Here is a 13,012-nt window from a genome sequence, read left to right as displayed (position 1 = left end):
TCTGATCAATTAGTCTTCGAATTAAAGAATGATTTACTTTATCTCACGTTAGTCTCATTCCAAACGTCATAAATTGTTGGTTATCTGCATGAACCCAGTCTTCACTATGAGTCATCCATACATCAATTGTCTTAAATAATTTATTTATTACTAACTAAGTAATTCACAGAAATGCATAAACAAACAAACAAACAAGGTAAATGTGGTTACAAGAAATGATAGAAGAATGTGCCCTAGTGGACTAAACCGGCATTGTGGCTTGTTAGACAAAAGGGAAGTGGGGGTCGACTACAGAGTGATAATTATAACAATTGAAATGCTAATCCTTGCTCACTCATTCGGGAACAATTGCAATCAATATATATATTTACGCTCAGTGTGTCGTCTTGATCGCTGGTGAAAAGTTTGTTTCTTTTGTAGAATTGTCCGTCTCTCTCCCTCTCTCTCTCTCTCGGTTGTGGTTAGAGTGGATTGTTCAGAGTGACATTCATTAGTTTCATTATAGAATGGATGTTTCGGCGCTTGTCGTTCTTCGCGTTCAATGATACCGAATTCCTAGCTGCTGACTAGTAATTAATATCAAAGACTTGTTCTTATTCTGTCAGTATCGATAGTCTAAGAGTTTAACCACGTGGTATGGTTAAAAGATTCAGCAATGGTCTACAACCTTTGTCTCCTCCTATTGGAGAAAAACATGGTCTGGTGATAATTTCTCAAAGTTGGGTTTTATTCGGAATGGCAGAAAAGGGCTGTCCCAGGACGCCTGACCCTAACTGGGCTCAGGGGCTATCCTCTGATTTAGTTAACTCCAATTCCATTTTTGAGTTTTCCTTCATTAAACAGTCCACAATCACTTTGTAAAATTGTGTAAACAGTGTCATATTCACTCATTCATCTTATACAACAATTAGATGTAAACCTCATATCTGAGGCTATTATATTAACAGCGTTATGGTAATGTGGCCACACCGTCTCCCATGAGCTTCCCCAAGTTGTGACAAACGGACCAGTTTGTAGCTGGATTCTTCACCAATCTTTTATACTTTCTCCGGAACATGAAATTTGTTCGTACCTCAAGTTCTGTGAGGTGGAAGGAATTATTTTGTTCTCTATGAAAATTTACTCTCTCTATACCGTTTGTCCATGAGGAGATTCTCAGGAATTTACGATGTCTCTCTGACCACAGCAGCCTAGTTGAAGGAGGTAAGGGGGAGGTAGGGAGAGGGGGATGGGGCTTGCTATACCCAAAGAGGCCAACGTCATGACAGTGGCATCATGATATAACAGAAATATCAAGTATCAAAAGTGTCAACAAGAGTTAAGGGTGTATATTGTAATGTGGATATTGTAGAGTATTACGAATGAAATGGTTTGGGGTCATGTGAAACTTCATGTAAAGTCTTCGAATAATTTAATTGAGATCTTATGGAATAAGCAATTACAATTCATGCACTGGAAGATTGATCAATACTCAACGACATTAAATTGTCACAAATCACATTCATTCTTTTACGTTCATCAACACTAATAAATGAAAGCATTTTTGTGTTTGTAATTACATACCAAAACTAACAGCTGCTCTCAAAATCACCTTAATAGCAGAAAGTGAATGAATTGCTTGTTCTTGGACTGTGATAAATGTGTGTCTAGTGATGTTGTAACTCCCATCAGTATTGTGCTTCTCTGACACGTCTACTGGGATAAATAAGAGCCATACATAGTGGTTCGCTAAAATAGCACGACATAATTCACTATTGATTCACTCCCTTGGCTGCCGATCTTCACTCTGTGTCATTGCAGTAGAGAGAACTGAGAGGAATTGACATCGATCAGGGGATGCTGCCGAGACTAAAATGTCATTTTGGTAAATGAGGAGCCAGTTCACTGTATTTTTTTATAACGACTTGTGCTGTTTCTCTCATCAGATCTTATTGATCCATAGATGACTTTGATCTCTCTACATGAGACAATTATTTTTGGTGCAGTAGTCATCTTGTAACATGTTAATTTACCTTCCCTGCTGAAATAGCATATCTATCGCCCTCTGCAGATGGCTTTCCAGGTGCATCGCCGCTACCACTATCTCCTGTGCTCACACTGGCTCCAACCCTGGGATCCCTGGCATCATCCCTGGCACCTATGACATCAATGTTACCACCCCTGGCACCTACGCTGGCATCGAGTCCCAACTCATCCACAGGGACAGAGACTACCTCAGCTACAGGATGGGACGAACGGGCCTCGCCCAAACCCAGTTCACCTATAGAACCAGACATGGAGGAGGAGCAAGAGGCTGAGACGGACCCGGAGACGGAGGAAGAGAAAGCCAGGCGTCTGCTCTACTGCACGCTCTGCAAGATGGCCGTCAACTCGGCATCCCAACTGGAGGCTCATAACAGCGGTGAGAGATCTGCCCTCCTCTCAGGGTCTCCTGTCCCTGAGGGGCTCGATCGCTAACCCTGTATAGCAGCTCTTAAATAGAGTTCACTCTTCTGTGAATGTGAATAACACAGCCAATCATGTCCATCAATTGATTGGTAGGGTCTATTCATTGGCAAATAATGTCAGTGCCTCTCAATGCTGTTTCATAATATTGGCAAAGGACTGTGGATGCAAATGCTTGAAAGACCTTAATTGTGGCTCACTTTTTCCTATTTTATCATCCAGGTACGAAGCACAAGACCATGCTAGAGGCCAGGAGTGGTGTGGGCTCCATCAAGTCCTTCCCCCGGCCAGGGGTCAAGAGTAAGCTAGCTCCGCCCACCAAGGCAGCCACGGGCCTGCAGAACAAAACATTTCACTGTGAGATCTGCGATGTACACGTCAACTCTGAGACACAGCTAAAACAGGTGGGATACACCAGTGTGTTACATGAACATTAGCCATTGTATATTACCACAGTTCCATAAGTGAACATTGTGAATTTGGTTCATGGAAATTGTTTGAATTCACTATATTGAAAATGTCATGTTTCTTATCAGTGGTATAGCTGTATCTGTCTCTCTTGGGTTCGTTGAAGTAGTGTCTAATTGGAAATGATTACAAAGCCTACGTAATATAACCTTGAAATGACAGAAAACAGTTTTCAAGCAATGATTACACTAAATGAATAGAAACAAATTAGTAGGTAGGCTTTCAAAACTGGATGAATGGAAAATGTCTTCAATTTTTTTAATATATATATTTGGACTTTTAGAGTGCCGCAATTTTGACATATTGCATTTACTGGCAATTTTCTTGTACCTCTACGGCTGACAACCCTTCCAAATCAATTAGTGGTGTTCTGTCCTCCTTGGTCATTTAGAGCCCCTTAACTCTTAAGGATCTGGCCCTTTTTTTCAAATTTCACCTAAAATTACATACCCAAATCTACTTGCCTGTAGCTCGGGACCTGAAGCAAAGATATGCATATTCTTGCTACCGTTTGAAAGGAAACACTTTGACGTTTGTGGAAATGTTAAATTAATGTCGGAGAATATGTCTGCATTTCTGTTCAAAATGTTGTATCAGGACTGCCCAAATGTGCATAATTGGTTTATTAATACATTTTCAAGTTCATAACTGTGCACTCTCCTCAAACAACAGCATGGTATTCTTTCACTGTAATAGCTACTGTAAATTGGACAATGCAGTTAGATTAATAATACTTTAAGCTTTCTGCCAATATCAGATATGTCTATGTCCTGGGAAATGTTCTTGTTACTTACAACCAATGCTAATCACATTAGCCTACGTTAGCTCAACCGTCCCGCAGGGGACCCACCGAACCTGTAGAGGTTTAAATAAATCTAGGACCAATCACTTGTAGTCACTCTCTTTCTTACTATATAACCTTACTGTCCTCTCCATCTCTCCTCCAGCACATCAGCAGCAGACGTCACAAAGACCGAGCGGCAGGCAAACCGGCCAAACCCAAATACAGTCCCTACAGTAAACCCCCGAAAGGCCAGGCCACACAACCAGTAAGTCCCTCCTTGTCTCAATACTGACAAAATACAGAATCATAGGAATCACCTAAACAATCAGAAAGTCTCTACTCCACAAATCTATGTCACCAAGATGTGAGAGACACGATTGAGGGTATCTCTTTCTCTTGTTTTGTCATCTAAAACAGTGTTCTTCATGATTTGTTTATTCAATAGCCCCTGGATATGAAGTTGATACGGTTTGTGACTTTACAGGCCTAGTAAAAAATGAAGGTCTGAGACCAGCATGCTAAAGGTGTAATGTATCGGGGATTCATCTGGGGCCAAATGGCAGAAAAAAGTGAGGGAAAAGTCAAGTTTCCATCATGGGTCTCATAAAGTGGCAGACAGAGATAACTTGCGACCAGGCCCAGGGGTTGACAATCTGTGGGAAATGACTCCTCTAAATCCCATCCTCAATTGTATTAACCCAGAGCAGACACTTTTATATGGAAAGAGCAAAGATTCCTCCCAGTAGGTTAGAATACATGAGTCAGTTGATTGACAGCACATAACAATTTCCATCTTGGTGTTCAGAGGAAGCTCCATTACCCTATCACTAATACAGAAGACGATTTCAAAGGGCTCCATTGACCTTCAAACCCATACTCTCAGACACTGATTTAGTTTTTGTTCTCTCTCTCGCTCTCCCTCTCGCTTTCCCTCTCACTCACTCTCCCCCTCTCCCTCTCTCTGTCTCTCTCTCTGTCTCTCTGTCTCTCTCTCTCTCTCGCTCTCTCTCTGTCTCTCTCGCTCTCTGTCTCTCTCGCTCTCTGTCTCTCTCGCTCTCTGTCTCTCTCGCTCTCGCTCTCTCTCTCTGCCCCTCTCTCTCTGTCTCTCTCTCTCGCACTCTCTCTTTTTCTCTCTCTCTCTCTCTCTCTCTCTCTCTCTCACTCTCACTCTCCAGGTGAAACTGACAGTGGGGAAGGAGTTGTGCCAACCTCAGATAACCCAGATAATGCCCGCTCACCTGGCAGCATTGGCATCAGCAGCAGCAGCTATGGGCTCGGCCTTCCCCGGCCTCCGCTCCACCCACGCTCCCTCCCATGGCCCCACCCTTTTTCAGACACAGACCCTCCCTGCTGCCCTGCTCCGCCCCGCCCCCGGGCCTGTCAGGACCTCCCATACACAGTTACTGTTTTCCCCCTACTGACTCACAACCCCACCCTATAGACTCTATGGACTTCCCATGACGGACATGCCACGGAAGTTGTTATGAACCAGAGTCCCCTTCCCTCTGCTTATCCCTCTATACATTTGGACCACAGGCCACCTTCACCAGAATATGGGGATAATAGGCACAGAGGAATAGTTTAACCCATACTGACAGATAAACCCTACTGGGCTGGCCAGACCTCCCGTTATGGATTTCCCAAGGAACCCATCAATGACCCAGAATTGATCAGCGTCCCCCTTCCCTCTGCTGTTCCCCCTACATTCAGAGAAGAACCACACCGGAACGAATAACGGCTCAAATAAACAGATGGACGCGGTGTGTTAGCGATCACCTGCTGGGTGTGAACGATCCAACATGTAGAATCGTGGGGAAATAATAGCCGATGTTCTGGTCAGAGGCGATAGGACGGCCACCCACGGCTTTTAACTGTTCGTCGTCCTGGTGTGTATCCTCTGAATACTACCATCTTCACCAAAACATGTGGACTACAGACAACCTGAAGCATTACATCTGGACTACTGCCCACTCTATTCCATTTGGATTACTACTGCTCTACAGCATTAACCCTGCATCTCCTATTTAACTGGACTACAGGCCGGTCTCACCATTACTGTAGGACCACCCTGTCGAATCTACTCCCCCATCTTCACTGAGTCATTGACTTATCACAATTCCCTCCTATAGTAGCTAATACTTAGTAGTACCCACACAGCCACCCACGTTCCTGTGCCATTCTCTTACCCATGAATCATACCCAAGAACAGGACTTGGAGTTATATTGTACTGCAATAATGTATAAGACAAACCGGTGAACTATGCAGTGTCATTTCTGTCTAATACAAGGCACCGTTTGAGCTATAATTGTGCTATAGGGATATCATATTTGTAAAGATAGTGGCGCACTAAGATCATTGCTTCAGTGGAGGTAGCTATCACTCATGTTTGTAAAAAAGACTGGTAAGGATCTCCTCTTTTGCTGTTTGCACTTTAAGTCCCCTCTCTGTTGATGTCTACAGTGCATTAGATGGCTAGAGTATATGTTGTAGTTCCTCTTGCATTACGTGTGTGTGTCTGTTAGTGTGTAAGTATTTTGTTTCTTTGTGTGTGCGCGTATGTGTGTGAGTGTATATGGGTGTTTGTGTGTGACCTTGCCCTCCACCTTAAAGCCATCCCAGCTGACACCCAATAACCATTCTGAATGACCACGTCATGGGCTCAAGGGACCACTAAGGCTTGTGTATAATATCTGTTAATGTGTAAAAGATGAACCATTTCAAATAAAAGAGTCTTACTTTGTTAACTTTGTTGATCCTACAATTCACCAATGGGACTGTACAGTTGCACATGCATGTAGAAGAGTGTATGCACAACCGTAAGTCACTCTGGATAAGGGCGTCTGCTAAATGACTCAAATGTCAAATGCACACTGTCCTACATGTCATAGTGTCATAGAGACATACACCACAATTGAAAGCTCTCAGCTTGCTTGCTTTGTCATGAATCTTGTTCTGGAGGCAGCTCTGCAGAGTGATCACTAGCTGGCACAGCCACAAAGTAATACAATCTGATTTTTTACCTAACCCTAATGTTAAATGAAGACCTAAAAGCAACAACAAAAAAATAAAAATAAAAAACCATGCTTTTTTTATTTACAATATAGCCAATTTGGACATTGCAGCTGGACTATCTAAGGGGAAATCATCCAGTTCTGCCTCCAGGACAACACTCATGACAATAAACGTCAACCTGCAGCTTGCTTCCCCTAAAATCATTGACAAACAGGTTTCGGCGCTAGCAATTTGATATCACCAAAACATTATAAGTCATCAGGTACATATTGTAGCCAGTTGTTCAGTCTGTCTGTGGTCCTTTCCATGAACCCATAAGGCTGTGCGTCAATCCCCAGTCTGTAGTATATCTGCCCAAATGACTCCTGACAACATTCCTGACATACACAACTCCCCTCTCCAGCCAGAGAGAGCTTACTTCCAACCCTAATCCAGCTCCAAAAACAATACAGCAGGCTGCCTGATGACCAGAGAGCAAATCATTTTAAATAGGCAAGTCAGTTAAGAACAAATTCTTATTTACAATGACGGCCTACCCCGGTCAAACCCGGACGACCCTGGGTCAATTGTGCCCCGCCCTATGGGACTCCCAATCACGGCCGGATGTGATTCAGCCTGGATTCGAACCAGAGACTATAGTGTCGCTTCTTGCACTGAGATGCAGTGCCTTAGACCGCCGTGCCACTCAAATCAAATCAAACTTTATTTGTCACATGCTCCGAATACAACAAGTGTAAACCTTACCATGAAATGCTTACTTACAAGCCCTTAACCAACAGTGCAGTTCAACATAACACAAAAAGAATAACAATAAGAAGGCTATATACAGGGGGCACCGGGTACCGAGTCAGTGTGCAGGGGGTGAGTTGATGTGCCTGAGCCCATTGAGTGTGTGACAAATGGGTATTGAGGTTCCTTGGTACCACACAGTGCCATACAGAGGGACTTATTTTCAAAATATCATCACCTTACATTTATCACCCGTTTACTAGATCTCCTGAGAAAACCACAGATTGGATTGATGAATCGCTTCATACTTGATGCCAACCAAACTTTAGATATCTTTTGCCCTTCATTTAGAGGGGTGTTAACCTTTCTTTTTCTCAGACGAGAGAAAACATTCCTTTTATGATTGAAAGAAGGGATTACGAAGAATTGATCTGGTGGGCTGTGGATTGGTAACAGCAGGCATGTATACATGCAGTAGCACACACTGCTGAACGAATAGCTGGTAGTTTTCTATCATCTTAAAAAAAGACAGAAGTTCATTGCACTATCGCTTCTATTGAGTTGTTTTCCCTTTCTATCTTGTAGGCTGTAGAAAGCGATGCCGTGCTGGAGGACTAATGTACAGGCAGGGAGATGTGTAGTAACAGAGTAGGAACAGGATCTGAAGTCAGATACCCTTGGGACACAAGGGCAGATTCAGACAGCGTGTCTGTCCGTGTTCACCTCAGATTCCACATTATGATAAATGCCTCAATTAACATTCCACGTCCATGAGAACGTTGATATATTTCTTCCATCAGGTTTTATACAGTTTTGAAACCTGTTGCTGTTATCTTAGACTGAACACCTGCATCACATGCCAGTTGGTTTTTACAGTCTCTTCATGTTTCAGCAGACTTCTTTCATGCCTTTCATGGTTCAAGTTAGGATAGGGATTTGATTAGAAGTCCCAGTCAAATACTTTTGTGAGAAGGTATCAATATTGGAGTGCTCAAAACAACAATTGCAATCCATTAAAATGCATACTTGCCGACCCTAATGTCAAACATAGGTCAGAACACTGATAGAGGTTTTGAGGTTTGTTTTCGAAATGCCACAGAGTAATGTGTCTAAAATGTACAGTTGACCTTTTGTTTTCCTGTATTAAAGAGCTATACAGTACCTTTGACCTTGACAATAACGTTAGTCTTAAAAATGAGAACAAAGCCAACAAGCTTCGGCTATGGTTACCATGCAGTTCAGATTGACCAAGACACAACAACATTACAAACATGTTTCTCCAAATGTGTTGGAATTAGTTGGAATTAGTTTGTTTGAATGGAACTGAGATCCAAACATAATTTAAGGAAAGCATTTACAAGCAACACCGAGGCAAACGAATAGTCCACCTAAGTTCTCTGCTCTCCACATTGTACAGGATAGCTATTGTTGACATCTCCCATTGGCGCCAAATCCACCTTCATTCCGAGGCTTTGTCGTGTCCAATATCAAATTGGCTCAATTAGTATACAAATAAAAAAATAATACTAGTCTACATGATTACTAATGTTGTCATGGATTCATTGCATGCATACAGAAACCCTTACTCTGTTAGTTCAGATTACTACTGGCTGACCCCTCATACTAAATTAGTATATTCAGTTATATGACCCGCCCTTGCCTTGCTCTCCTTGGCCACATCAATTATTGAGTCATTCATTATTGGCTCAAACAGATGTCACTCAAGTGAGATGGAGACTTTGACCTTAATGAATAACCTGCTGCACATAAACACACAGAGGACGTGTTGGACCGGACTGAACGGATCTGAGAGGTGCTGTAAATTACAAGGACAGAGAACTAGTAAAAGGGTTCCATGTCAGTGACTGGACGATATATCAGCCAGTATGATGTTATAAATGCTTATACTGCTCCATGTCTCCTCTAGGAACCAAATAAGTGTTCCAATAGAACATATTAATACAGCTGAGGCAATATGGGAGGAGTAGCCTACCTATAAAAGGGCACTGGGTGTGCAGTAACTACCCAGCTAGCACATAACGTTCTGAGAACCATATGTTTCTTTGAGCTTGGTGAGAGCGTGTTTGTCTTATGATTATTTTGCACACAACATTCTAGGAAAGGTGCAGGATACCTAGCTAGAGCGAAATATTCTGAGAACCATATGCTTCTTAGGAGGGAATTTCAGTACTTCAGCATAACATTCCTTAAAGGTTTCCTCATGGTTCTATTCAAAATAATGTACTCAAATTGTTCTGAGAACGTTAAGAAACAACGTTCTTCTGTGGGAATTTCAGTACTTCAGCATAAAGTTTTCTGCAGGTTTCCTCGTGGTTCTATTTGAAGTCATGTTCTCGGAACATTAAGAAAACTTTCCATAAAAAACACAAGTAACGTTCAAAGAATGTATTAAGAATATACATTCCGTTCTCTGGGTCAACAAAACTCTCTCTATCCTCTGTCTTGTTAAGTGTGTTCAGATGTGCCCACTAATTGGCCACACCTGATCTTAATGAGTGCGTGTTTCCTTTGAAATGGGGTCTTTTTGAATAGACAAAAATGTAAAACTTTTTATGGGTAAACAGGATTTTTAAAAATTTTAACCATTACATTGACTGAGAACAAATTCTCATGTAGAGCAACAACCTGGGGAATAGTTACAGAGGAGAGGATGAATGAGCCAATTGGAAGCTGGGGATAATTACATGTCTATGATTTTGAATTTAGCCAGGACACTTGGATTAACACCTCTACTCTTATGATAAATGCAATGGGAGCTTTAGTGACCACAACGTCCCATCCGAAAGACATCACCCTATACAGGGCAATCCTCAATCACTGCCCTGGGATATTTGCTTTTTTTTCAGACCAGAGGAAAGAGTGCCTCCTACTGGCCCTCCAACACCACTTCCAGCAGCATCTGGTCTCCAATCTAGGGACCGACCATGGTCAACTCTGGTTAGTTTCTGATGCAAGCCAGCAGTGAGATGCAGGGTGGTATGCTGCCCACTTCTGTTCTCAGAATGTTTAAAAAACGTTTAGTTTTACCGGCCAGAAAACGTATGCCTTAATTCCCAGAACCAATGGGAAACCAAAAATGTACGTTCCCACAACTTCCAAAGAACCAAATGTCCAAAGAACCAAGCTGGGTATGATATAGAAGGCAAGGTTATGCACTTTATAGAGTGCTTAAGAAAATTAAAGTGCCCCTGGGCTGAGTGTAAGGTTGTTTAAGGTCTGCAGAAAGCTTGTATAAGTGTGTGTGTGTGTGTGTGTGTGTGTGTGTGTGTGTGTGTGTGTGTGTGTGTGTGTGTGTGTGTGTGTGTGTGTGTGTGTGTGTGTGTGTGTGTGTGTGTGTGTGTGTGTGTGTGTGTGTGTTCAGTGTTCTCTATCAATGTCAAGTGCCTATTAAGATTTAGTGGACAGGAAATATTCAAGCTATTATTAAAAGTGGAGATGGAGATAATGTAAACTGTTTACCAATGACACATTTTGCTTAGTCATTTTTTAAAAACAACTTACTATAGATGACATATCTCTGCAGGCAACTGCCTGATTCTGATCGTTGGGTATTTGTGTTAGTTCCAGTGTTGCTGTCAAATTCGCATCAACTGAACGCTGACATAGAAATGTAGCACTAATGTATGCAGGGCCAGGAGAGTTACCATGGTAATAGAACAGTCAGGGAGGTGACATCTCAGGGCTATGGTGATGGCATCTAGGACAGGTGATGCATGCCGCCAACTAAGGAGATCACGCCAGGTAGCAGCTGTGATTTTCAGGAAGTGTCACCTTGTGTTTCATGTCAACTGCAGTTTTTTTAAAATGTTTATTTAACTAGGCAAGTCAGTTAAGAACAAATTGTTATTTACAATGATGGACTACCCCGGCCAATTGTGCACTGCCCTATGGGACTCCCAATAACAGCCGGTTGTGATACAGCCTGGTATCAAACCAGGGTCTGTAGTGACACCTTTAGCACTGAGATGCAGTGCCTTAGACCGCTGCGCCACTCAGGAGCCCCTAAAGGTAAGAAGGAAGTGAACACATTCTTGCATCCCACTGTTTCCCTAATGATCTATCGAGTGTGTGTCATGCAGTAATGTCTGTACATTGCAGCAGTGTGTTATAGCAACATTTTCACAAATATTCTGTAAGGTACACTATAATTACAAAAGTATGAGGACATCACTTCAAATTAGTGGATTGGGCTATTTCAGCCACACCCGTTGCTGACAGGTGTTTAATAATCAAGCACAAAGCCATGCAATCTGCATAGACAAACATTGTTAGTAGAATGGCCTTCCTGAAGTGACTTTCAACATGGCACCGTCATAGGATGCCCCCTTTCCAACAAGTCAATTCGTAACATTTCTGCCCTGCTAGAGGTGCCCCGGTCAATTGTAAGTGCTGTTATTGTGAAGTGGAAACGTCTAGGAGCAACAACGGCTCAACCGTGAAGTGGTTGGCCACACAAGCTCACAGAACGGGATCGCCAAGTGCTGAAGCGGGCAGCGTGTAAAAAACGTCCGTTCTCGGGCGGACCACCGAGTTCCAAACTGCCTCTGGAAGCAACGTCAGCACAAGAACTGCTCGTCGGGAGCTTCCTGAAATGGCTTTCTATGGCCGAGCACGCCCACAAAAACCTAAGATCACCATGCGCAATGCCAAGCGACGGCTGGAGTGGTGTAACGCTCGCCGCCATTGGACTCTGTAGCAGTGGAAACGCATTCTCTGGAGTGATGAATCACGCTTCCCAATCTGTCAGTCCGACAGACAAATCTGGGTTTGGCGGATCCTAGGAGAACTCTACCTGCCCCAATGCATAGTGTCAACTGTCAAGTTTGGTGGAGGAGGAATAATGGTCTGGGGTTGTTTTTCATTGTTTGGGCTAGGCCTTAGTTCCAGTGAAGAAAAATCTTAACATTACAGCATACAATGACATTCTAGATGATTCTGTGCTTCCAACTTTGTGGCAACAGTTTGGGGAAGGCCCTTTCATGTTTCAGCATGACATTGCCCCCTGTGCACAAAGCGAGGTCTGAACAGAAATGGTTTGTCGAGATCAGTGTGGAAGAACTTGACTGGCCTGCACAGAGCCCTGACCTCAACCCCATCTAACACCTTTGGGATGAATTGGAACGCCAAATGTTAACCAGGCCTAATTGCCCAACATCAGTGCCAGACCTCACTAATGCTCTTGTGGCTGAATGGAAGCAAGTCCCCACCGCAATGTTACACAATCTAGTGGAAATCCTTCCCAGAAGAGTGGAAGATAGCCCCTAAGACGGGACCAAATCTATATTAATGCCCATAATTTTGGATTCAGATGTTCAACGTTCCACATACTTTTGGTCATGTAGTGTGTTTGAGGTGCCTTTAGCGATGGTATGGATGTGAAATTCTCATTCTAATTGTTTAAGGATTATTTCATTAAACTCCAAGTATGAAATTATAGATTTGGTCAACATTTCAAGAGTAGCCTTTAAGGTAGGCTGGCTCACACTGACTCTTATTGGTTTATTGTCCCCTTTGAGATAGTGTACTACTGCTGCCATCTGTTGGATAAAAGA

General features: G+C 42.8%; 1 protein-coding gene across 2 annotated transcripts in view; it reads left to right on the top strand.

The window, feature by feature from the left end:
* znf385d (zinc finger protein 385D) overlaps positions 1–6,442 on the top strand; it is a 46,588-nt gene extending 40,146 nt beyond the window's left edge. For both annotated transcript variants that reach the window (XM_024396007.2, XM_024396021.2), the window contains exons 5-8: positions 2,051–2,401; positions 2,668–2,849; positions 3,861–3,962; positions 4,873–6,442. In XM_024396007.2, the coding sequence (XP_024251775.1) occupies positions 2,051–2,401; positions 2,668–2,849; positions 3,861–3,962; positions 4,873–5,118 (881 nt within the window). In that variant the 3' untranslated portion in view covers positions 5,119–6,442. The remainder of the gene's footprint in view (positions 1–2,050; positions 2,402–2,667; positions 2,850–3,860; positions 3,963–4,872) is intronic.
* Positions 6,443–13,012: the final 6,570 nt, after the last annotated feature.

The sequence above is a fragment of the Oncorhynchus tshawytscha genome, linkage group LG03, assembly GCF_018296145.1.
Source record: "Oncorhynchus tshawytscha isolate Ot180627B linkage group LG03, Otsh_v2.0, whole genome shotgun sequence".
NCBI lineage: Eukaryota > Metazoa > Chordata > Actinopteri > Salmoniformes > Salmonidae > Oncorhynchus > Oncorhynchus tshawytscha.
This window is presented reverse-complemented; position numbering and strand designations above follow the sequence as displayed.